The sequence below is a fragment of the Centruroides sculpturatus genome, unplaced genomic scaffold (assembly GCF_000671375.1).
Source record: "Centruroides sculpturatus isolate CEXI.00-Female unplaced genomic scaffold, Cexi_2.0 scaffold542, whole genome shotgun sequence".
Classification (NCBI taxonomy): Eukaryota; Metazoa; Arthropoda; class Arachnida; order Scorpiones; family Buthidae; genus Centruroides; species Centruroides sculpturatus.
Window position 1 is genome coordinate 473,533 of NW_019384673.1, and position 27,445 is coordinate 500,977.

At 28.7% G+C, this 27,445-nt stretch overlaps 1 protein-coding gene across 5 annotated transcripts in view; it reads left to right on the forward strand.

Moving 5' to 3' along the window:
- Positions 1-27,445, forward strand: part of LOC111626771 (interaptin-like) — a 120,840-nt gene that overhangs the window by 72,507 nt on the left and 20,888 nt on the right. For all 5 annotated transcript variants that reach the window (XM_023370263.1, XM_023370261.1, XM_023370264.1 and 2 more), the window contains exons 6-12: positions 7,866-7,976; positions 10,366-10,523; positions 13,812-14,069; positions 16,424-16,628; positions 18,610-18,654; positions 21,041-21,154; positions 26,479-26,595. In XM_023370263.1, the coding sequence (XP_023226031.1) occupies positions 7,866-7,976; positions 10,366-10,523; positions 13,812-14,069; positions 16,424-16,628; positions 18,610-18,654; positions 21,041-21,154; positions 26,479-26,595 (1,008 nt within the window). The remainder of the gene's footprint in view (positions 1-7,865; positions 7,977-10,365; positions 10,524-13,811; positions 14,070-16,423; positions 16,629-18,609; positions 18,655-21,040; positions 21,155-26,478; positions 26,596-27,445) is intronic.

Consider the following 27,445-nt stretch of genomic DNA (forward strand, 5'->3'; position numbering starts at 1 on the left):
GGCACACTTCAGAAATTTCGGGGCAAATCAGTGGCGGCACACTTCAGAAATTTCGCGGCACACTAAAGTGCCGCGGCACAGTGGTTGAGAAGCACTGATCTAGAATAATTAATAAATAATTTAAATTTATAATTTTATGCAAGAAATATCCCTTGTAATAGCAAATAAGACAATATGGTCTTGTTTTACACAACGTTGCATGTTAGCAGATATGATGTAAAATGAAATTCTGTATAAATTTGTGTTCTATTCCAAGTAATCTCAGATGAGTGCCTAGATATTTATATAAGCATTTATAATTAACAGAAAAACATATATTAAAAATTAAAATTTAATTTAATTTAAAGAAAGGAGGATTGAACCCAAGTTAGCAAGTCTTAAATTAAAAGCTTTGATCCTAACTGTGCTTGGCATGGTTGGTGTTACAACCATATCACAATTAGAATCAAAACTGTCAGGTGAACTACTTATTAACTATGTGTGTGTTTCTTTTCAAGTTTTCTCCTTTTGATTGCTTATTCATGCAAATAGCTTTACCTGCTTATAATGGACACTGTGATCTACAAGATATATAATATTTTATTAAATGTCAGGTAGTAACTAATGATCTTCACTTGTCAGTGAATATATTTTTTTAATTTAGTAGCTATTTATTAGCTAGACAAAAAGCAACTTAATTTTATCAACTTTTAGCAATTATCTCATTGATAATGCCAGTAAACAGAATTTTCAGTTTTATTGTATATATTTTTATTCTAGTTTGTAATATAAATAATTTGTGAGAATATTATTACTTGAATTTGAAGATAGTGATCTCAAAAATCAACTAAGGTAACAGAACAAGATTCTAGTTACATGCACTCAAGAAATTCTTAACATAATAGTCCTTTTCTATATTGCTTATTCAGATATATTGTACTTTTTTGTCTTCTAAATATAAAAGTGCTTTAACCAATAATTTAAAAAAAAAAAAATAAGTTGCCATTGAATTTCTACTGGCAAAGAAATATTACATTATTCCATCATTGATCATAAAAATTATCATTGTATGAAATGTAACTTACAAAAATTCAAGTCAACAAGGACGTCAAAAAGAAAAAAATAGGTGGCTAGTTCATTGATTATATTGCACCATTTGCTGCATTACTCATTTGTTGTCTCCTGATATACACAATGTAATGAGGTATTGTAATTTCTATATCCCCCTGGAAGCCTGGAAATTACTTAACATGTGTTAGACAGTGGCGTGCCATGACATTTGATAGTAGGGAAGCTGTGTTTCTGTAAGAAGCCGACTTCCAGGAGCAATCAGTTAATTGCGCGTCAGTGATGGTCAAGTGTCCATTCGTATCGTTTGTTCGATAAGCCAGTAAAAACCGCAGACTTCTCTAAATGTATTTTCAATATCACAATTACATTCTGAATCGCTAGCCATGATATAAGGGCTAAAATTATAAATAAAATAATAAAAACTTACTTGGTGAAATAAAGTGTATGTTCTGTCCAAAAAATTAGTATATTAGTATAATATTGATAATTATTTTTTTGGCTTTTAGTCTTAAGACAAATATTTAAAAGAAAATTTTCTACTTCATTTGTATCCATTTTTGATATTCCTTATTTAAAGTGTTTATTATTTCACGAGGGTCGTTCAATGAGTAATGCACATAATTTTATTTCTTGGCTGTCTTTCATTGGAATTGAACAAAACTTTGCATAACATATTTTTAACAATTATGTAATGGCACGAAGTTTCTGTTAATGTCGTTAGGTGGTGNCTGCCAAATCCCAAGGGTGCTGATACCGGTCAATGTCAAATGCCTCTTTTGTCGCATTACTAGTATACCTCAAAGGACGCAACAGGGTTGTTGTACATTTTAAATGTTTCTTACCATAGCTGTAAAAATCTAAATATGTTAAACTTAATAGATTGTCCGTCATTTGTTTTCTAACTAATTCGTTTTAAGACCAGGTGTCCACAGAAATTTCCAAAATTTACAAACTTTTTGGTCACTGTCATTGAACTGGAAAAATTTCTTTCTTTATTATATCTAATATTACGAAGAAATCAGTCCCCACTGTACTCAGCTAGAGATTGGTTCAGTTAAGCTTTTGTTTAAGTAAAATTTTGGCTCTTTCGTCAGGGTTTTATTTACTGTATGTCTCCAATTCCCTAATCGCTAAATTATTTAACTACTTCTTAAGTAGAAATAAGTCAAAACCGGTTACTTTGTACTCAACTATTTGTAGTCTTGGGGAAAAAGTGGAAAGACAAATTTTTATGACAACGGATACATAAATCGTAAATTTAAGGAATATAAATTCTAGAGCTTTTTCTGTACCTCGTGCATCTCTCTCATTCATTAAATTTAGTTGTAAATGATGCTGTCAAAGTAACAGTTAACTTTTTTAACATTATACAAGAATTGTACACATTTTTTTCTATATTTCCTTACAGATGGGACATACAAAATCATAATATCACTGGTTTAACATTGAAATCCGTGAGTAATATAAAATTGGAGAGTGGAATAAAAATATCAAATATTTTAATGGATTTTTTAAACTCTTGTCAACTAAACAGAACTATCATAAAAACATACCAGTAAACTCCTATCGGTTGGGTTAAGTTATAAATCTACTTGTGATTCATGTAATCAGGCGAGGGCGGCCAAATATCTAGCGGGCAGGTGGCTAACAGCCCAGAACCGGTCTTAGATAGAATTGGATGCGGTATACATATAGCATCCACCCAAGGTCCTAGGCTTCCACCAGCTAAACTGGGTGAGGTTGGTGCTCTGTAAAGCACATGCGTGAATCTGGCTTTTTGGATGCTGACAATACAGCGCTTCCACTCCGCCACTAATATTCGAATATACAATAGCAATCTTATCTTTTTTTTCATGTGTAGTATAGAAATTTGTAATAAGATACATAATGTGGTTATAATAAAATATTGTGCGATTATTTTCATATAATGAAAATTAATATGTATTTATTTTTTAGAAAATACAAGGGAAGCGGTGCATCCATCGCTTCCAATGATGGCACGCCACTGGTGTTATATAAACCAAAAATGAATGTTGGTCAGTGCCAGGCCTGGACTTTTAAATGGACCAAAAAAAAATTAAAAACAAATCTGTTAGTGTATAAAATTCCCAAAATAATTACTATATGTAAAAAAGGAAAAAATTTTATTTATTAGTCTTTGACTCTTTGACTGACTATATTACAATATGAAATAAGTTAGAAAATTCAAATATAAAAGGATACTTTACCTAATCAAAAACAAAAAAACAAGGTATGTACAAAAGCTTTCCTGACATTCAGGGAACTTAAAATTAGCTTAGAATTATCTTAAACTATTTCCATAAGAACCAACAAAAAATATAAAACTGGACTATATATAAGAATTTCATAAAATAACCTTACATGTAACTTGCCTAACTGTCACCAAGAAGAAACTTCTAATCTGTCATCCAAATCAAAAGCCTTTTTCCTTAACTTCACTCAATCCTTAGGTTTACCTTTACTAGGTCATTTCTTTTCTTATAGTGCTAGGATGGTGACGTTACATTAACACTATTTACATACTTATAGAGAACATTTATTTAACTCTAGCAATCTTCTTTCCATGTCATGTCATCACCTTCACGTAATTCTTTTTTAAATTTTTGGTGACAATTTGGGGTGGGAGATCATTCTTTTAATTTCCTTTCAGTAGTCTGCCCACCCAAAAGATGTCAATTCTGAGTTGACAACACATTCGATTTTCCTTCGGCAGTCGTCATAGTAAAAATAAAACTTTTCATTTTTAGTTTTTAAATTTTGTCCAGGTGAGTTGCAGTAGTCTATTCTTAAAAGAATAAAATATACCAAAAAATAAATAAGAAAAATGAACTAAAAATAATCCCCAAATAAAATAAAATGGGTTTGAATCAACTCCTTACAGGGTTACTGTATTTTTATATGCATTATGATGGAAAATTTCATATTATAAAAACTTTAGACATGTTTTTAATACATGGAATACACAGCTTTTTGGGTATAGTAAATGTACAATAGGTGTCTTTTCTCTAATTTGACACAATTTTTTGAAAATTAAGTTTTTTAAAAACTATAATTTTAATACATTTTTGGTGCACAGTTTTCAATGGCTGCAGCAAAAATGATAATGATAACCTGAGTGATATTATTGGAAAGAAAAATCAGTCCTTACTTTTTTCAATGCCTTTGAATGGGGTTATACATATTTTCTTGATAATGAACATCATGTACCTCAGAAAAACCTTTAACTGATGTGAAATAAAATTTAATACTACAAACGTTTTCAGACCCCTCCTGGGTCCTTCTTCAGGTAAAAAATCGTTTGAAGTGTTTTTTCATATTTAATAACGTTTCAAACGATTTTTTACCTGAAGAAGGACCCAGGAGGGGTCTGAAAACGTTTATAGTATTAAATTTTATTTCACATCAGTTAAAGGTTTTTCTGAGGTACATGATGTTCATTATCAAGAAAATATGCATAACCCCATTCAAAGGCATTGAAAAAAGTAAGGACTGATTTTTCTTTCCAGTAATATCACTCAGGTTATGGTCGTTAAGGGATTATTAAAGGTTTTTCTGAGGTACGTGATGTTTAGTTATTTCCGATGTGCAGTTGTTCGTTATTATTCTTGATAATATTCTTTTAGAATTTCTGGAATATACAGAGTAGACAAAAAGTCCATTAAACTTTAAACGTTCATAAAAAAATAGAAGAATTATCAGAATGAAATGCAGTTTGCATGGTAAGTATTGTCAGCATGGTGATTTTTGATGATGGGAAAAAATTAGTTCCAAAAATCACTGATAGGTGCATTGACATATAAAAGAAATGCAAAAGAGAATGAAAATGTGTGTATTAGACAAGTATTTGACATGGCCTCTACCACAGGGTATAATACAGTGAGTAAAAACTTTGCACCTGCAGAATGTAGCATGTCCACATGGATGGATGTTACTTTAAGGCAAATAGCATTTTTCAATTTTAACAATGTGGGAAAACCTGATCAAAACACTTGAGAATTTAAACACTCCCACAGTCAGAAATCACATTGAAAGTCATTTTCATTGTCATTGCATGTCTATTCAGTGTCTTTTTATGTCACTGCCACCTATCAATGAATTTTGGAACTAATTTTTTTTGTGTCAACAAAAATCCCCCATACTGACAATAATCACCATACAAACCACATTTTATTCTAATATTTCTTACATTTTTTTAGAAATATTTAAAGTTTTTATGAACTTTTTGTCCACTTTGTATATCACTGGTGGTTAGCTAAACAATATAGTTATAGTATAATGATTGTCTAGCACATTTTTAAATATTTTCCAAATTCTGGATCAAAAATTTTCTCATGGGTGGATTGGATGAGGTAGACCAGTATCATGGCTACTGCAGTTATCTGACTTAATATGAATGTTTTTTTACTACTAATGGAAAAGGATTAAAGATGTTATGTATCAGAGATGTTCTATAACAAATTAAGACATTAAAACATTTATCAGACTAGCATGTAGGTGTCTCAACAAGCTAGAATTCTTCATGGTCACAATGCTTCCCAAGAATGGCTTTTGAAATGTTTAGAACAAAACAGAGAACACTACAAACTTCTATAACTTAGTTTACATTAGTAACAACTTTTTTTTATATATAATCACTGTTTATTACATAAACTGTTTGGTTTTTTTGAAAATGGTAAGAGATGATAAACTGACGTCACACTACGGAACCTGTGACCGGTGCTCTGTGCGTATATGTTAAAATATCCTGACAAACGTTTTCGAGCGTTCCAATCGCTCTTCTTCAGGTCAACTGAAGGAATTCCCCGGACGGAGTGCACAGAGCACCGGTCACAGGTTCCGTAGTGTGACGTCATTTTCATCCCGGTGCTGTGGATAGAATAGTTTCTGCATTTAAGATGATAAACTTTTTTAACAAAAGCTCTTTCTTATGAAAAGTTCTCTATCCAACAATATTCAACTCAGCATACATTCTGATATGCAAATTTAGAATTAGACCTGATTGGTTCTATTTCTGCTAGATCTCAATTGACACTATCTCCAATTGATTCTTCGAATGGGCTTTGTCTATTGTGAGGTTCCAGACTGAGTTTGAACCTCTTGTTAAACATTCTGAGAAAAAAGAATTTTTATTTCTAAAGTCTAAAAGGAAATGAGTCATGAGTTCAACTCTAACACTTGTTGTTATATAGATTAATGTCAGTCTGGAGAGTTCAAACTTTGACTCTGATGCTTATATAAAGATGACAGGAGTTGGGGAAACTGAGCAATTTGGTGAGAGAAAAACATCGTGTGTTGTAATTAAAATTTGAAAATGTCAAAACAAGAACCATGGTGGTCTAAAATAAGAGTGCTCAACATCATCTCCTAGTCAGAGTCAAGAGATGATGATGAGTTGAATACTGAAGATTGACCTTTCTTATGACCAATTCAATCTTATTTCCACCTAAAAACAAGGGAGGAGACCAGTCAGGAAATGATAAGAGAGAATTGGGACCAGTTAAATCATGGAATTTGCAGATAAAATTTTCTAAAAACTCTGAATTTCAAGGACTAAGCACAGATTTCCTTCTCTGAATTTTGCAAGGTACTTTGTGCATTCCTTTTTTTCTGTTTTTGCAACATCATCATCATTGAATCACCATCACCCATCATCCTCCATCTGCTGGACTTATCATGACACTGCTCTGCGGCTGCCAATGACACAACGAAGAGACACCCTCAATGAAAATCTTTGGACACTCCCTCTCTCAAGATCATCATTAGAGAAGGAGCATCTTCCCAAAAGACTTTGTAAGCCGCCAGTTTATAATAATTTTTTTAATAAATGGGTTTCTTTTGTAAAAATACCTGTATGTCAGTATGTCCACCACTACCCATGTACAGTACAGTCTTTTACCCCTTGTTCATCTTGACTTGAGTCTAATTGACTCCTCCCCTGGTTGGCAAGTCTTACACTATTAAAAAATTTTTCCCAATTGTTTATGATAGTTTTCAAGAAAAACATGTGATACAGGTGATCTGAAACACACTATATAAAAATGTTTTATAAACATAACTATAATATGTTTATAAAATGAAATTTTTTAAAAAATGGCATTAATATTCTTATTAATTTGAGATAAGCAATATTATAATGGTATCTAAAGTTGTTACAAAATGTTAGTAATAAAATTTGTTTCATTTGATGGTAAATTGTGAATGAGAAACATAATTATACAGGTATACCTTGACTTACGTCATTCTCAATTATACGTCGTTTGTCAAAATAGTATATGGAAAAATAAAAATCAAGTTTAAGTCATTTTATTCAACTTTACGTCTGTCCACCACAAGTATTGAAGTCGTAATATCACTAGAAAAACATTTAAAGCACATAAAATCATATTAAAATATATACAAGTATGTACTGTAAATACAGTACTGTATTTACAGTACATGCATTCGTAAATTTAGAATACTTTTTTCTGTACTATATTAAAAATTAAAATTTATTTGTTTGTAAGCTTAAAATAGATTTTTATTAACCATATATTATTAAAAATGCATTAATAAATAAAATACAGAACTGGGAATGGTAATTTATGGTTTAGCCTACTGACAAGTAGATTCGGAGACAAGTAAATCCGACTTGCGTTGTTTTTCGACTTACATTGCCTCTCCTGGAACCAATTACCGGCATAAGGCAAGGTATACCTGTATTAGAATTTTTAAGAATATTATATTAGAGATATTATAAAACTTGTTTTCAAATCTGTGATTAGATTACAACAAAATATTATAATTATATTCTATAGGAAACTGATGAAGACTTGTCTACTGGACTTGATGTTGGATTTGATAGATTTGCTCTGCAGTTTGGTTTAATGGATGCTTCTGATTTATCTCCTATGATGGCTTCCCCAGAAGTAAGTTATTGTGTTTGTACTTTCAACAACTTTTAAGTTTTGAATTATACAGAAAAGAATCCTATGTTAAAATAAAATAATGTTAAGTAAATGAACATGTAAAGACTAAATATTTTTCAAAATCCAAACTTAGTATCAAAAGAAATTTCTAAATTCAGAATATATAAGATATATTTGGTCCAAAAAAAAATGAAATGTTGCTTAATTGCTGATCTTGAGTACTTAAATTTAGACAAATATGAAAATAATAATTAGTAATGAAGAAAATGAAGAACTCTATTATGACATTTATTTTTCAGCTATTTCTGTTCCATCTTTTATGTTGTATTTTTAAATATGTTTGAAAAAACTTTAATTGTTAGAAGCTATTTCAATTTAAATTTGATAGACATTTTAATATTGAGGAAAAAATTATATCATCTAGTAATTATTAATAAATTCTGAATTAACTTTTTAAAATTATTTCTAATGTTTTTCCAGATTAAGTTAGTTTATTATTTGTTATTAATTAGATTAATCAGCTACAATAACTTTGATATATTTTAAAATATTGAAGTTGAATATTTGAATAAGAATATAAATATGAAGTTAGATAAATTTAAGAATTTATAAAGCAAAAATGTATATGTAGAAAATAATTATATATAATTACACTATTGTTATTCTTTTGAACCATATATCAATAATTCTTGAATATCAGCTGAATAGCTTGCAAAACCTTGAACTATTTAAATATTGTACTTCATTTGTTAAGTTTGTTATTTGCTGAAACTGTCTAAATTCAGACAAAAAACATTTCACTTATTAAATAATTCTTTGATATCCTTAAAAATAGCAATTTTTTATTATTATTTATTAAGACATGGTGCTATATTTTATCGAATTTTCATAAAAGATAAGTCTGATAAGCATAATCATGGTATTAGACCAACAACAGAAATATTACAGAGACTAACCCACATGGTTAATTAATTTCTGCACAGTTTCTTTCAAAGGCCTTTCAGTGTGTTTGAGATCCACTGTACCTCCATCTTAAAAACAAAATTTAATCATCTTAAACATCTTAAAAACAAAATCTGTGTCATTGAGTGACTTTTGAGCAGGACTAACACTGTTGACCAATAATTGTCAGTAGCTGAAAAGACTACCCGAGATCTGCTTCCTTTTGCATCCACTTATCAATGCAAATCAGGCTTTTCAACTTTTACTTACACTGAAAACAAATTTAGAATTATCTTGGATGTTGTCCCAGATTTATGTATTCAGCTGTCAGACAAAGCTCAATATCAATACTATTTTAAGTATAAAAATGAAACAATTTCATTTATCAGACTACATATAAATCCAATATTTTCTTGTACCAAAATTAAAGTTTATGGTTATATCTAAAAATAATTTTTCTTTCTTTCCAAATCTACTATGTTGTGCAAACGATTCAGGCATTAAGAGTAGGTGAAAGAAGAAAGAATGATATGAGTTCACAATTCTCAATAAAAATCAGGAATAGAGTTAGGGTTCTGTGAAAAAAATGTTTTCTGAAGGATTCATTGACAGAAAAAGTTTGGAAAACTACTAATGTACTATACATGATGTGCTCATAGTATGTGAAGAAACAATGATTTCAACCTTTCTTGTTAATAAGCTCAGTAGTATTTATCCTTTCCTCAAATTTACAATAGAAACTGAAACTATGCATAAAACTATCTTCTGTTTAGATTTACATATTTTCTGTGAAGACTGTAATTTGGTATTTGGTATATACTACAAATTTAATGTCCCATCTAAAATTATCCCCTGTAATTCTTTTCAATCAGTACAGTTAAAGTATATGGATATACTTTAGTTTGCAGGGTGTATCTCAAAGTCTTCAGAATTGTTAGTGAAGAAGTTAGATACTATCTGTTTAGCTCTGCTAGCAGTGGATTACCATGAGTCCAAGTTTAATTATATTTGTAGCAAAGTCTGCAAGTTGTCATTAGTTTCTTCCACACATCATACTAAACACTTTTAGCTTCTGTGTTTGCATATCCCTTAAATCACATAGATGTATTTAAAACCTGTAACACTTTTTAAGAAATATGGGTATGTACAGTACTGTACTACTAGTCACCCTGTTAGCTACCTTAAAGAGGTTAGTTGTCATGGATAGATCACTTTGTCATATTTTGGAATTTTCTGGAATATCTGTCTCTCATCTCCCAGCCACCCCATTGTGGGTTTGACCAAACCCATGATGGGATTGAAATAAAGGTCCTCTTATGCCCAGAAGACATAGAGTAAAAAAATTATTACATTTTGTAGTTATTTAATGTAAATTAGTTATGCTTTATACAGAATTTATTTAAATATTCAGTATAATATATAAAAGCATATTTTAAAATAATTATAGATAGAAAAAAAGGAATCAAGTAATCATAACAGTAATTTGGATTCAACTCCTAAATCATTGTTGAAAAATTTATTTGATGCATCTTTTGATGTAAATGATGATAAAAATAGTATGGAAATTAAAAGTACAGATGGTGAGAGATTTTTCAATTTTCTTAAGTAAGTATGAAAATATTTTAAATATAAAAATACAGATATTAGATTTTTAGAAACATTTGCTAAAACTTTTAATAATTCAATTAGCATTTCATAATTAATTTTTTTTCTTAATGCTATATATACATATTCTATCTGTAAATTTATATAAATTTAAATTTGACTTATATTTAATGAATAAAGACCATGGCCATGCAGATAAGAGCAAACAAATTTTTCAATGCTGGATGTTAGTGAGTGAATGGCTGTAATGTTGTCAGATTATGATGTTTCTCACTTTCTCATTTCTTATTTTCACTAACATATTCATGTAGTAGGATGAATTTTTCTTTTTTATTGAAGAGTGTAGAAAGAAAATGGATTGACCATTACATTCACTATTTCTAGTTTTATTATTTTTTCAATTGCTTATCCTGTATTTTGGGATAAGCCATAACTGAATTAATCTCTCTGGAAGAAAAAATTTAATAATTTTTTTCTTGCACTTATACACTGAAGAAGCTATGTTTGAATCATACAAATATCAAAAATGAAGTAAGGAGCTAATGCACAATCACAGTATAAAGCAAGAATTCAAATTGTGATAAAATCAAACAATGCCAGATATGTCAGAGAGATTTTCAGTCCGGCAAACTAGAGATTCTATTTTTTATTGTTTGCATGGCTTTGCTTTTTGAGAACAATATCACTACAAACTTCTAGCTCACTACTATTCTTGTTTGTTTGACAAAACCTAAATTCATAGATTTATATGAAGTCAATCTTAGATTGTTTTCAATTTTTAATGTTAAACTGAGCTATTAATATTTTATTTTTTTTCTAAGTTATTTTTATTAATTATCAATAATTAAAAGTGGATATATTGTACTTGTAATAATTTATTTGAAATGTAAAATAACAACATTTAAAATATAATTTTTAATTTGAAGTTGTTTCAGTGCTGTTTCCTAATACAATTTTCATATAATTATCAACTAGTCTTTGGTAAGAGATTAATTGATTTAATCTAGTTCTAAATATGTCAAAATTTTCAAACAAGTAAAAACATTGGAAACAAAATTGTATTAGATTCAAATTTTAATTGTTAAGTAATTGTTATAAATTTTTAATGAAATACATATAACAATATCAGGAAATTTTATTAATTAGCTTAAACATAAGCAGCTAGAAAATTTTAAAACATTGAATTGAAATTTAATGTTTTAACTTTCCAAAGAGATGGCCTTCCTTCAATTTATCTGAGTTTGATATATATCATAGTATTACCCTCCCAGTAATTCATGGTAAAACCATCTGATGTAATTCCCAAGCATTTGCAAAAAGAAAAAAATAGTTTAAAATTTCCAGTATTTTTTTTCTTTAACAAAGAAAAATCAGTATTTTGTAATTATAACATTCATTTGCTATGCAATAAAAAGCTTTAAATTTTTTTTCACTTTTTTCATGATTTTTATTTCTACAACATTGTATTACAACCATAGTAAATAGAAAGCCCCTTTCTTGTCTAGTCTTGAATTATTGGTGTAGCAACAAGAATGAGTTGAGTGTCTCATGTGATACAAAGCCTTTAAGCTAATGATAACAATTATGATAAGTAAAAAAGTTCATACTACATGATTTCCTCAACTCATTGATGTTGCTACACCAATATTTCAACACTTGCAAGATGGACTTTTGTTATTGCGTAGTCTTGTTTTGCATCTACTCAGAAAATTACAATGAATAACATGTTTAAAGTGAATGGAAAATTAATAAATAACAAATATGAATTTTCTCTGCTAAAATTATAAAAATGTTTCACATATTAAACCTTTAAAAAAAACATTTGAACGTAATACATATTACAGCAGTTGAACACCTTTGCCATTCAGCTATGCCATTGTTAATACAGTAGAGCATCGATTATCCGACTCAATTGGGAACTGGAGTTGGTCGGATAACTGAAAAATATGAAAAAATACATTATTAGTATAGTATATTAGTATATCCCATGTAATTAGTATATTAGTATATCGCTATTAACCTACTTTGCGTTGAATTTTCATTGATGTTAAGCCTAACAAAAAGTTTTTAAAATAATAAATGTCGCTATTGTATCGTTAAAATTAGAAAATTAAACCTCGTTTAAATACTGGCTTCCTTTCATGGTCAAGCCAGTGTTGCCAGCTAAAACACGTAAAAATAATATTAAAGTAGCCAAGATATAGCCAAATACTGTTGTGCCACATCACTAGTGGACATTTGAATTTGCCGACTAGAACGCGGTCGGTTAACCAATGTGACAGTTGATCGGGGATCGGATAATTGATGCTCTACTGTATATTATCCATATAACACAGTACATAAGGTACACAGAAAATCTTAAAATCATTTTTTTATATGAATACTTGAGAGTTGCATCAAGTGGCTTTACCATGAATTAGTTGGAGGGTAGTACTGTGATATGTATCAAACTCAGTCAAATTGGATAGGATATTAGGGAGCCCTTGGAATGAAATTAAGGAAATTTATATTCACTATATTAGGAATTATTTTAATAATTTAGATAGTCTTAAATAAAACTATATATTTATATAATTAGTCTTACTGCATTAGAAATTGTAAGCAATTATTTTTAATAAATTTTATAAAAGAAACATTGTTAAAATATTTTTTAATATCATACAAAGTGTAAACACTTATTTTATATAATATTGATTATATAATATGTGATTTAAAACCAAAAATTTATAGTTTATAAAATTATAATGTTTAAAATCAATAATAATCATTTTAAGATTTGATTTTCATAATTACTCATGAAATTTTCAAAACAATAAAAGATAAAAGTATTTCACAGCAGCATAGCTTACATCTGGATTCAAATTATATTGATAATTTACTTAAAAATTAGTAGAATTATCGCTCAGGTAATTTGATATTATTTGGCTTATATTTAAATGAAACACCCATTTATTGAAAAAACTTTTTTTTTAATTATTATTTAGATATTATATATAATGTCTTTGCATATTCAACATTATAACTAAATAATAGCTGTTGCTAATAATAACTGAATGTAGATTACAGTTCTAATATATGGAATTATAATAGGGTGTTCCTCTTAAATATTTTATGTGCATTTTTAATTTACATTAGACATATTTATTTTTTTATTAATTTCTGTGCTTGTTATTTTTTTATATTTATTTTTAAATAATATTTGCCTTAATTTTCAATAAATATAATTATAGGAATATATATTTGATTATTTTATTTGTAATTATAAATTGGTGGTATTTATATATTTAGAGAAGTAGAAGAGCTTAATGAAAAATCATCAGAGAAAGAAAATTCATATCTAATAAATAAATCAAAAGAAGAAACTGAAGAATCTGAAAATGAAATAAATAGTATTAATGATGAAACAAGTGATCCAAAAGAATTATCAAAAACTAATAGAAATATTCATAATGATTTTGAAAAAGATTATAAAGAATATGATCAGAAATTACAAGAAATGGAAGAAATCTGGAAAAAGGAATTAATAGAAAAGGAAAAAGTATTGCGGTATGTAGGAAACATAAAACATATTTTAATATAAAATTTAAAACTTTGATGATATAATTGTGTAGTTAGAACTGAAAAATTTTTACAGTTATGGTGACAACACTTTCAGTAATTTAAAATAAATATAAAATTGTAGATGAGTAAAAGATGAGTAAATGTCCAAATTAATTATTATTTTTAAGAAAACATTTTGGTCAGATTAAGATTAATATCTTATGAGTAAATTTTCTGTATTCAGCTTTCTAAATAAAGTATCTTTAATCAAATATATTTATAAAAATTTTATTAAACTGAAGAAAAGGAATTTGTTAAATCAACTATGTCTTGTTGAGGTGGAGCATTAGCAAAGCCTCTTTTATGTTGTTTACAGAATTGTGTTCATTCTCAAAATTTGATTAATTGATTTTGATTAAATTTTGCCATTTTCCATTAATTCAGATGAGTACTCCAAAATGTAATGAAAAATGGGGGTCTACAACTTTATTTTTGAGCTACAGTGGGGTCAAAATAATGATGTCCATGCTCCCTGATGATGCAATTTAGCATGCCTAACAGAATTTAGGGGAGGGGAAAAAGCGTTGCATGCACCTATTGGATAATAGGCATGAAAAACAAACATAAGATCAAAGCAATCATTGCTTTGTTTTTATGTTTGAACAAATTAAGTATTGATTGCTTTGTTCTTGGATTGCCTCCTCCATAGTGGCAAGTACAAGGATTGCCAGTTCATGCCAAGCAAGTGTAAGATTGCCTCTTCCTTTCTGGCTTCTCCTCAATTCTATTGTGATACAACAAAATTGTGTGATGTCTTAGTAATAAAGCAATAGTAGTATGTAGAATTTTTTAACCAAATAAAAACAAATTGAAGTAATATAAGTTTGATTAAAGTAATTTATTTCATTAGGTAGTAAGATTCTATATAAATCCAATTGGTAACAACTAATTATAAGTTTAAAAAACTTCATTTAACTGAAGTTGTAAATTGTTTTCAAAATAACTACACAAGTAACAAATATTTAAGTGATTGAATAATCTAAAATATGTGATATCTATATAGTTTTTTGATAAAACAGCAAAAATAGGCTCATCATTGACTGCATGGAAATATTAATTAGACTATCTATAATATCATTATTATAATGGTTTTGTTGGTTGAGTGTAGCCTACTTGGCCTATATACTAGTGCCTAATGCTATGCCAACTAAGTCAACAAGCTATTATTTTGTTTCTATTCTGTTTAAATATGTATTTATGTTTAAGAATTTTCTAATTTTATGATGTGTATTTCTTTAGTGTGATGTGTATGCTGTTGTGAAGCCCTAATATTTATAGACTTTTGTGTATATGGGTACAATAAAACCTTTTTAAGTCGAAGTTTAAAGGATAAAAAAATCCAGCTTCGAGTTAACAAGTTTAATATTTGATTAAAAATACATCGCACTAACCTTGTATAGCTTTGCAGTTATACTTAAAAACGTAACATAAACATTTTCAACCCGCTTCTAGGTCTTCCTCAGGTTAGTGTTATACAAGGTTAGTGCTACATATCTGTAATTATCACTTTGTTTATTAGATGGATTTGATTAATATTTTATTATCTTGAATTTTTCTATAGGCATTAGTTATTAGAGCATTTAATTGTGTTATTTTTACTTTTGAGTTATCTATATTTGCCATTTTATGTTTATAAAAATGGGTATTATTTGAGGTGTGGGAATAGATTAATAGATCACTTTCCATTATTTCTAATGGGAAAAATTGCTTTGGACTTCAAATGATTCAGTTTGAACATCCTCCTGGAATGAATTAAATTCAAAGTACAAGGCACCACTGTATTGTATTTTATTGATTTATAGATATTACCTTGTAACACTTTGTGAACCATCCTGTATAATCTATTAGGAAATTCTGACTTATAAATTTTTAATTGCTTATTATCATTTTTAATTATATCAATATATGATCATCCTCATTTGTAACATGAAACATCTTTTGTTACCTTATTTGACAGTTTAAATTCAGTGTCTCAATGATCTTTATTGTAAATTTATATTAGCTAGAAAGATTAAAATTATTTAAAAAACTGTGCACTATGATCTTAGTAATTTAAAACCTCTATAAAAATTGTTATACAGTCATTTGTAACTTTATATTTTAATTTTTGTACTGTTATTACTGTTTATATTGGTACTTTTTATTTAAATGCTTAATTTTTTCACTTTATTTTATCTATTAGACATTGCTAAGATATTTTTGTATAATTAAATATTACAATTCATAATTCTAATGATTAATGCAAATGTCAGTTTACACTGCATGTTTTAAATTTAAGTTATATATATTATATTTTACAGATTAGAATATGAAGATTACATCAATCAATTACAAAATAAATTATTAGAAGAAAAAGAACTTCAAGAAGCAAAAATTAATGAAGAAATTGAATCACTTAAAAAAGAGAATGCAGAAGTACTGGCTAAACAAGAACAAATTTTTACAGAAGAATTAGAAAGTGAATTAGAAAGTGTTAAAGTAGAAATGGAATTAAAAAAACTTTCTGTAAGTTTTGTATAAATATATGAAATTAATTTGTTTTACATAGATACAGCTAATTGATAATTTATTTTAAAATTATTGTCTGATTCTGTTTAACAGATTGAAATAAAAAAGATTCTTTATTTTTATTGAATAATATAGATAGTTATAAATTTCACTTCACAAGTATAAAATAAGAGAAAAATGAATGCAACATGAGATAATTTAGTTAAATATATTCTTTTCTTCTTAATTATTTAAATTATTTTTTTTCTGTTAAAAGTAAAGAATAAAAACGTAAAAAGTGGGTTCAGTTCAATAATTAATATCCAAAATAAAATCCTTAGTACATAAACTATTTAAACATCTAAAGACTTAAATTAAAAAGTAAATAAATATATATGAATATATTTATACATTTTTAATCTAAACTGGAATCCATGTCCTTTGATAACATGTCCACAGTTTTCAGTAGGTTACAAAAGATGCAGATTTAGATCTACTTGGAATCAAAATACAGTTGTAATCTTGTTAATCTAAACTAAGTATTGTAATTTGTTTTTGATGTGGTGAAAAGTTTGGAATTACAGAATTATTAGATATGCAATGCTCCAGGGTTTCTCAAACTTTATTTTTCTCCCTTGAGTAGAATTACTTATTAAATTAATATTAAAAATAATCTTTGTTATAAAATCATTTAAATTAGAATTTAAAAATTTTTTAATTTAAACTTTATTTTATGTTTTTAATAAAGGTAAATATAGTAAAAAACATATTTTATTCCATGATATAATATGCTTATTATTTTCTTATGAGAACTTTAAGATCTTTTATTTCCCATTTGCAAACCTGAGGAGTCTACAGATCATAGATTGAGAAACACTGCATTACCCAAAGCATATCAGATATCCTGGTAACAAAAGCATGGATACTTGAGTATGAAAATTTCTACAGTGTTCAGCATTAGTCTATATAGTAGAATGATGGAAGTAGCATGATCAATGCAATCATCTGATGCATGAGCAGTGATACAATCATCATCAGTGCAAAGATGATGATTGTGCACTGATGATGATTGTATCACTGCTACTTGCATCAGATGTAACAAATCCCCCATTCTTTTGCTCTTTCCAATATTGCCCTGAAATTGATAGATCTTAAATGCAAATACAGTTGACCCTCATAACACTGTTGATAATTTCTTTTTATATGAATTCAATGTTGTATGAGTCACTTAGATTTTACAAATACGTGAGCCATTCACAGTCCGGCACATGTATTTGTAAAATTTAAGTGACTCATACAACATTGAATTCATATAAAATGGAATTATCAACAGTGTTATAGGGGGGTTGACTGTAGCCAGTTAAATAATCAAATATCATAGATTGTTTATGTTTCTTCCAGGCCACATGTTGTGTACCACTGATGTAAATAAATTTTAAATATATTATTGGACTGCAATTTTCAAATTGCAGACCTATAAACTTCTAATGCATCTATGTGTCTGTCCTTCCTTAATCTCAAGAACAAAGTTAGATATATTGTTAAAGTTAGATGAAAGTTGAGACCAGATATGGAAAGTTTAGGAGCAGGAGGCCTCAATTAACAATATATGAGTACAAACTTACAGTTTGATCTAGAAGCCATGTTATTTCAATTCAAAACTTTTCTCCAGAACAGAGTTAGCTAGATGACTGGAATGACTCTATTGTTAATAGGAAAAGTATGATGCACAGGGGCAAGACACTACTAAAACCAAGAGTATATATTTTAAATTAAATAAATTAAAACATATGATTAAAAATTGCAGCCTGTGCAATGTCACAATAAATAATTGTTCATTGTATTATTTTATAGGCGATATCAATGGTAATTGGGGATAAATGATAAATTAAATAGTGAGAGCCCACTATATATTTAAAATGTAGTAAAATATATATTTAATTATACTTAAATTTTAAATTGGTATATTTTTTAATATTAACAAATTTAATAAATTTAGGCATTGAATGAACTGAGAAGTAAAATCGAAAAAGAAAATGAAGAAGTAAGTTTGTAATAAAATTTATTTTGTAATACAGTGGTACCTCAGGATACGAATGCCCCAGCATACGAAATTTTCAGGATACAACGTGAAATTCAAACACATTTTTGCTCCACGATACGAACAAAAACTCACCATATGACGCTACATTAGTTCGCAGTGCCATTTTTTATTCACTTCTGTTCATTGGTCTCAGTCCGCATGTTTGCTTCATCATGGAAGGATCTCGCTCAATAAAGGAAATCTTGAGGTATTATCAGAAAGTGACTGATTTTATTGAAAAGAAACATCCCGAAAAGGTTCACACTGGCCGTATTGCTGCTCAGAGTAATGACATTTGCCTAAGTCATTTTAGAAACATTTTAAAAAGTAGGCAAAGCCAAACCTCTTTGGATAGATATTTTACCAAGCGACCTCTTTCCAGTGAAAGTGCTGGTGGAAGTGAAGGAAAGAAAGAAAAAAGCAGTGAATAAAAATTTTAAAAATATATATAAAACAACACTAATTTTTTTATCTTTTCTAAGTTATTGTTACATTATGTTATGAAAGTTAAGTTTTAGTTTCATTTCCCTTCTCCCTCTCTTCCACCACCAGTTTACACCTCCACCGTCGTCTATCCTCAAAGGTAAAGTGCAAATAAAACTACATTTTTTTTAAATCAGTTATTATTCTATTATGGTCATTTATACATTTACAACTACAAAATGCATTTTTCAGTATTTTCCTTACTATAGTTTTTTTTTTTTTTTTTCAATGTACTACTTAGCTTTAATTTGAGTGTGTTTTTCGTGTTGGAATGAATTATTTGGTTTTACATGTAATTGTATGGGAAAAAAATGATTCACCTTACGACATTTTCATGATACGATTTCAGTTTCAGAATGGATTAATTTCGTATCCTGAGGTACCACTGTAATTCAAAATTTTGGAATATTTGTTATAAAGTTTCAATTTAATAATTAAATTGATTTAGTTAAAAATTTTGAAAGAATTGTCTTTTAGATTGGTTTTTTTTTTATTTTGCTAATTATAACAACAAATTATTTATTTTATCAAATCTGGCAAATGATTTTTATTTCTTTTTATTGTAAAGATACACTGGGATTAAAAAAATTCACAGCACATTTTTATGATTACATAAAATATTTTAATATTTGATTGAATAAAATTCTTTAATTGAAACCAGCAAGCAACATATTTTGTTAATTCTGTAAAGATATGACTTATTTGGGCAAAACTTCATTAAATTTGGTTTGCGTATGTTTCAAACTATAGGGAAAAGCTTTATAAAAAAAAATAGTTTCATAAAATCAAAACCAGGAGTGTTATATGGAGTTCATGTCAATTTAAAAAAAAAAAACATTTGTATTCAGTTGTAATTAGCTTATTCAAGAAAGTTTAATTACTGACAATTTTAATGAAAATTGTAATTCTAATTTTTAAATGCAGCACATACAACAGATTTAATCAGATCAATTGCATGCTGCAGTTGAGAATGACATCTTATAGTATCAGCTGCTGGTTTTTAATCATAGCCACAACATTGTACATATCTTCTGATTGACACTAACAGCCTGATGATACTTCTTTAGCAGCATTGAGTTTCATTCCAGTAGTGCTTTGTTCACATTGATGTAAATCATTACAATTTTGGATAAACTACTTATGGTTGACTACAAATGTTTTTGTAAATCTAATTGATGGACTCCACATAGCATCTCCAGCAGTGACTTTTGGAACTTTTGTTTTTCCATAAAGCTTTTTGGAAATATGGTCTTCATGGTCTGAAATATGTGCAAACCAAATTTAACAAAGTTTTATCTATTGATTCTTTCTACAGAAGATGCTTCTGGATACTGTGACAGTATGCAGAAGTTGTGGGTTCAAGTCCCACTCTAGGCTAAATCTTTTTTTCCAGAAATTCTAAATTAAAATTAATTTATTATAATTATTAAAAAAATAATGAGTTGGTGGCTTAAGAGCTTATCTCTAGACAAATTACTTTGTAACTGATAATTAACTTAGCCTAATCATAGCCCATTCTGCTGTTAATTGGTTGGGCCATTGACTTTCTTTAACATAGAAAGTATAGGGAATTGACCATATGTGTGTCTGTAATTTGTGGCCAGCTCTTGCCAATTAGCTTCTTTGGTAACTGAGTTATTGTATGGCAACTGGGGCAAATATGAGTTAAAAATTTTGTTCATGAACCAAATTGTTCAAAAAGTGAAACATTTGAAACTGAGGTTTGACTGTATTGTAATTTTGAAAAAAAAAAAAAAAAAATTTAGAGATACAGTTGGTTTTATAAAATTTGTTTAATGTTTAATTATTATCTGTTTAATTGAAATTGGACTGTTTAAATTTAATAGTTTATTTTTAATTTTAGTCATTAAAAGTACTTCAGGAAGAACTTGAAGAAAAATATTCAAAGGAATTTAAAGAGAAAGAAGAAAACTTAATAAAGCTGTATGATGAAAAAGAAAAAGATATGGTAGCAGAAGTAAGAATTGTTTTTCACAGTTTTTTCTTGATTTCTACTGTAAAAAAAGATATTATAATTAAAATAATTTATATTCTTCTTTTACATCAAAAAAATAACAATAATAATAATAATTTAGATAATTTAATCATTTTAAATATTTTATTTTCTTTATTTATATGTTTTTTTAAAGAATTTTAAGATTAACACACAATAATTTTAATTTTTTCTAGTATTACAATACAATAGAGCATCGATTATCTGAAACAATTTTGGACTGTGGTTGCTCAGATATTGAGTTTTCGGATAACTGATCATTTACGAAAAAATATATTAAACACAAAACTATACTGTATATAATTTGTATCGCACATCTTATAAATACATACCTTACGTAATGTAGTACATTAAACTAGGCCTACAGTTCAGTTTGGCAGGGAGGGGAAGAGTGCTGCAATGCCACAGCCATAGCGGAAATTTGAATTTGCCGACTGGAACACTTTTGGTTAACCGATGTTTTAGTTGATCAGTATTCGGATAATTGATGCTCTACTGTAATAATAAATTAAATAATATATCATAATTTCCACAACAACACCTTATCTCACTGAGAATTATTTATTAACTTTGACAAACATTTTCAACCTGTTCTACAGTCCATCTTCAGGTTTTTAAAAATTCATGGAACATTGATAACTATTCTTTTTGAAATAGAACAGTTAAGAACATTTAAAATACAAAATTCTTTGGAATAATGAACTATTTGAATCCAAAGAATAAATTACAATAATATACAGTAAACTCCCAATTATCCGGGCTAATGGTGGGGAGAGGTGGACGGATAATCTGAACTATAATTATTTATTTCTAAAATACGACATGTAGATTCACCTTTTTCAAATTTTTCAATTAACGTTAGTTTTTGTTTTATAGTAAGTACGACTTTCTTTTGATTATTAGGAATTTTAAGAGTACTTATCTGAAAATTTAAAAAAACATCTTATTTTACGTAATTTTACACTAAAAGTATTTGTGGGAGAGTTATTTGAAAAAAATATTATGTATAATATGTATTATACATACATACATATAATCAAATCTTAAATTGTAATACATATTATAACATGCAACTAAACGAAACTTTGTATAAATGTACTCACTATCGTTTTCTCCTCCGAAAAGAAACATCCGTCGCGAAAGAAGAGGCCTAACTAACACCAGTCCAGCTGACTTCAGATACCCCCACCATCCGCTTCAAACATCTAAATACAAATACATGCACACTTACAGGATGTGTAAACATGAAAACGAGCACTATTTAAAAATTACATACACATATAATTATTTTTTAAAATTAAATTCAAGCACGCATAATCAGGAGTTTACTGTATATACAATTTAAAATAACAAACTAATAAAATAAAAAAGAAAAAAAAAAAATTACAATCATAACATTAGTTGTTAATTGTATGGACATTATGCAGTATTCTCCAAGTTCTTTTCAACTATATATTTCCACACTGTAGGTAACACTGTGGCATCTTTATACTTCATACATATGCCCAAGTTGACCACATCCAAAAACTGTTGAATTGTATTTTTGTTTCTCCATAATCTGAAGACATCATCTACATACTTCTTGTATAGTACAATGTCAGTCATAAAATGTATAATAATATTCTTTTCCAACTTACACAGAACTAATTTATATAGCAAACCTGATATTGGGCTTCCCATGGGCACACCTTTGCTTTACCTATATATCTGGCCTTCAAAGTTGAATCGGTAACAGATAAGATCTGCTAGTTGTTTCATCTCCTTAGGAAAAGCAGTTACTTCCAGTTTTAAGAGATACATGGTGTCTATTAGTGCCTCATAGCATGATACTATTTTAATTGAAGGGTATAAGTTTTCAAAATCCACAACCATTCCAATTTCTTCATCCATTAACGATAGATTTTGCCATTCGGTTACCAGGCTTTGTAGATTTTTTGTTACAAAGTTATTGCTCTCCAGTTGGTTTGCTAAGAACCTATACAAGCATTTTTCAACTATATATGTAGACCCTTTGCATTTCTCAACCACTGGTCTTATCTCTTATGTGTTCTTATGCATTTTCACAAAACCAAATAATCTAGGTACCCTTGAGCTAGGGTTATGGGAGCCCTTAAGGAAAGTTAAGATTGAGGCAAGGGATGTTTTTCCAGTCTTTTGACTTTTCTGTCCAGTTTTTCAACAATATTTTCTTCTGTCCTTTCACACGCTGTTTTCTCAATGTATTCTTCCAATGCTTTATTATAAAATTGTCTTTTTCATTATGACTAAATGTCTGCTTTTGTCAGCTCTTGTTAAGATTAAATTATTCCTTGTTAACTGTTGTTTCATGCATTTAACCTCTTTCATTTCATCATCTTTTTTATGCATATGGTCTTTAAGGACTGCCTTCCATCTAAAATAATCCTTTTCTACCTCATCAAGTCCTGTGACTCCTCTTTCTATTTCAGATATCATGTCTTGCCAATACTTGCTGTTATCAGGTGCAAAAGTGGGACCTTTTTCAAGGAGCTTCCTAACGTCATCTGGAACATTGATGTGGTCTCACAACATAAATGGTGTAGATTATTTTATTCTATCTCTTTTTCTTGTTTGCTTAGTACAAGACCAGCTTCTTGCTGTATTTCTTTCTTAAATTACTTTGCACTTGATTTGTTAATTTAAACATACTTAAATTAATTTAAACATACTTAAGTTAATTGTTAACAGGCTGTTTGGTTCCTCAAAATGTATTTCATTTTCCAGCTTTATGAGTTAATTTAATACTTTATTCTTCATATTTTTGGTTCTTCATATCTTGCACCAATGTACAAGATCGAATTAGGGAGATTGGCAGAATTAAGAAAGTTGCAAAAAGTTTAGGATACAAAACATCTATGATTGACGGTTTGGTCAAGGATTACAGACAAGATGCAAGCACACATGATAATAGAGGAAACAGGATTAATAAATTCACACATAATAGGAATGTAGAGGGAGTAATGGAGGAATTATGCAAATATAAAAACACAAGAATGGTATATAAATGAGTGCCAAACATATATAGATTTCTAAGAAATGATAAGGCTGAAGTAAGAATGCAGGAGAAGGCTGGGGTTTATAAAATTCCTTTTGAAAATCAGCAGTTAGGAGAGGCAAAGGATTATGTGGGTGTCACCAAAAGAAACTTATCAATGCGTATGAGAGAGCACTTTAGTATGACGTTGGTAAAGGACACAACAACACCATTTTGGCAATCATGGCACAAACAGATGGAGTGAATGTAAAATGGCTTCAGGCAAGAATAATTAAGACAGTCCATTTTCTGATGATTGCATTGGGTATGGAGAAAATGGAGATATATAAGAGTAAAGTAAATAACAATTGCTTAAATTCCAAGGACGCTAATGCTCTTCCAACAGCCTGGAAATATGTGCTAGAAAAGGAAATGAAAATTAAAACCCATAAACTTGTGGCAGTTGTTTTTTAACTGGTTTAATGTATGTTTTCATTATATTAGTTTATTTTTACATTTTGTTTAATTATATAATATATTAGTACTGTGTTAGCTATTTAACATTTACAGTTTAATGTAAAGATTTTAAAAATATGTTAGAAAATTTTAAATTTAAAGAATGTTCAAAAAGCTTTGTGTTTGATTGTAGAACAGTAATTTCCTGAGGATGACCTATTAAAAATAGGCTGAAAGCATTTGAATATTAATGTTAAGTTCAGTTGTAACATGTGTCAGGTGTGTGGATGTCAGCAAGTGGTGATGGACAGTCCACAGCTTTGTCACACGTGTCAGGTGGGTGAGGTAACAGTATCCCCAAGAATGTGGGGGAGATTATCCCGCCTAGAGAGAGAAAATTTATGGGCTTTCCTTTGTGGTGTGTGTGGAGGCAGTGCTGAGAGGAGTGCTGACCGCAGTACTGACCGGGGGAGCTAACCAGAGTGGGTAGCTGTGTGGCTGGTCAGGAACCAGTGTTGTAATTACCAATAATTGTTGGGTGCCTGAGTGTTGCTGATTGTGGAGTGCCAGAGAGTCACTCGCTGATTTGGAGACATTAAAGTGTCATTGTATTGTGTGAGATTATGGACAAGGGTCAAAGCTCTCTAATCGTCAGATCTGAAGGATCTGCTCACTTTGTCACTGGATGGCTTATTCTAACAGAACCCGAGTGGTAAGATTCTGTGTGGGGTTGTGCATAAGAAATAGACCAGACAAGAAGGTCATTTAGTATAAAAATCAACAATTTAATCACAGAAGACCAAAATAACAAGGACAAGTAGATAAACAATAAAACATAAAACATATGGTTAAACTAAGTCTATAATCCTTGTGAGAGAGAGAGTTTACAATAAAATCATATTACTGTTGTTTAGTAGTAAGGCGGTAGCATATTCACTCTGTGGCCTGATGAGTAGGCTGGACGAGTCTATATGGCATAATCTGCCGGTCCTATGGCATGTTCCTTCTCTTCGTGAACTGCCTTTACATGGCAATTCTATCTGGGCTGAACTGCCCCGATTCTATCCAACCCTACCTTTTTATCACTGACTATTTCACAATAACGATTCCCAGAGATGCATCATCTGACGGGATAAATCGCTGTGTCATTCGGACCGGGTTGGGAATATTCCAAGATTGAAGGTGTGGAGGAAGGAAGCAAAACATCCTCAGTTCTTGCTAAATGTTACATTATAGAGTATTTTTGCAAGATGTTGAAGTTTATAACCTTTTTAGGTTATATTAATTTTATTCCAAATTTTATAATTGTTTTAACCATTTTAAGGGAAAATTAAGTTAAATTATTTATTTTGGTTTATTTAGGGTGTATTAAAATATGTAACTCAGATTGGGAGTTCATCCAGATTATCACAATTTTTATTGTTACAAAGGAAGTGTGTACTGTGTTCTTTTAGACCGTGTAAACGGGAACATTTCATACCACCATCATCACAACATCATTTTTTATACAACAATTAAATTAATAGTAAGCTCAAGTTTGGTGTTTGATTATATTTGCTTAAAAACTGTTGTAACCGAGAGCCAATTTTGCATAAAATAATTTTCATTTTTAACATATGAATGAAAATGATCACGAAACAGTCCTCCTGTTCTAATTAGCTATAGTTAATATAACATTAGTATAGCAGATTATTGCCAAATATCAACACAGATTTACTTAATGTTATTTTGATATAAGAAAGGATTTAAATTCATGCAAAATTTTCAATGACATTTTGGCAGTTTGTAAAATTTACTTTAGTTAGTTTATAAGATTTATTTGTAAAATTATTTTTTTTAGATGGAAAAGAATTTAGAGGATAAGAGACAAAATATCCAAACTTTACATCAACAAGAAATAGAAAATTTAATACAGAAAAATACATTAGAATTGGAAGAAGTGAAATGTCAGCAAAATGTAAGAATCTCTTGCTACTATTTCTAAGATATGTATTTATGTAATAATTTTAAAATAACAATATATAAATTAATTTAGTACTAACAAGGTGTTTATAAAGTCTGCATAATTTTTGTTGTTTGAAACTTTGGATGTATACATAATAAAATGACTGTGACCTAAATATTTTTTTATTTTTAAGAGTTTAATCCTCCAAATTTAATCTCAATATAATTTCATCTCTTAACCCTCAGCATAATTGCCACTATTCATGATGTATCTCATTCATTGAAAACATTTCTCATTGCTGCTCAGTGATTTCTTGAATTGCATTTGTGATCTTAAGGTCATTAAAATTATGAATTCCATTGAGTATATAAGTTTTAATGCAATATTTGAATATACACTAATGCAGTTAATCTTTCTTCTAGTGTTAATTTACATTGTCATAGTCATTGAAAAGAATCTATAACTGAATGTTTAATAAAATATTTAAATTAAAATTAAAATATGAATTAAAATTGTTTTAATTTGTTAACTCAAAATCAAATGCATATAAAAAAATTTAGGAATCAAGCTTTTAAATTCCTTTTTATTCTATGGATTTGTCATGTATGTGTTTAAAGTTGCATGCAGACATTATAAGCATCCTGTATTTCAGTAAGTGACATTTGATTACAGAAGTTTAAAATATTACTATGTATTTTAAAAATGGAATATTGTAATAAATCTTGACTTACTGTACCATATTCTAGAATCATCTAGATATTGATATAGATATCTTGTTTAATTAAGATATTTTTTAATGAAAGTTTTTTTTTCTTCTGAGCAGAAAATGTTATATAAATTAAAAAGTGTAATAGAAAAATGT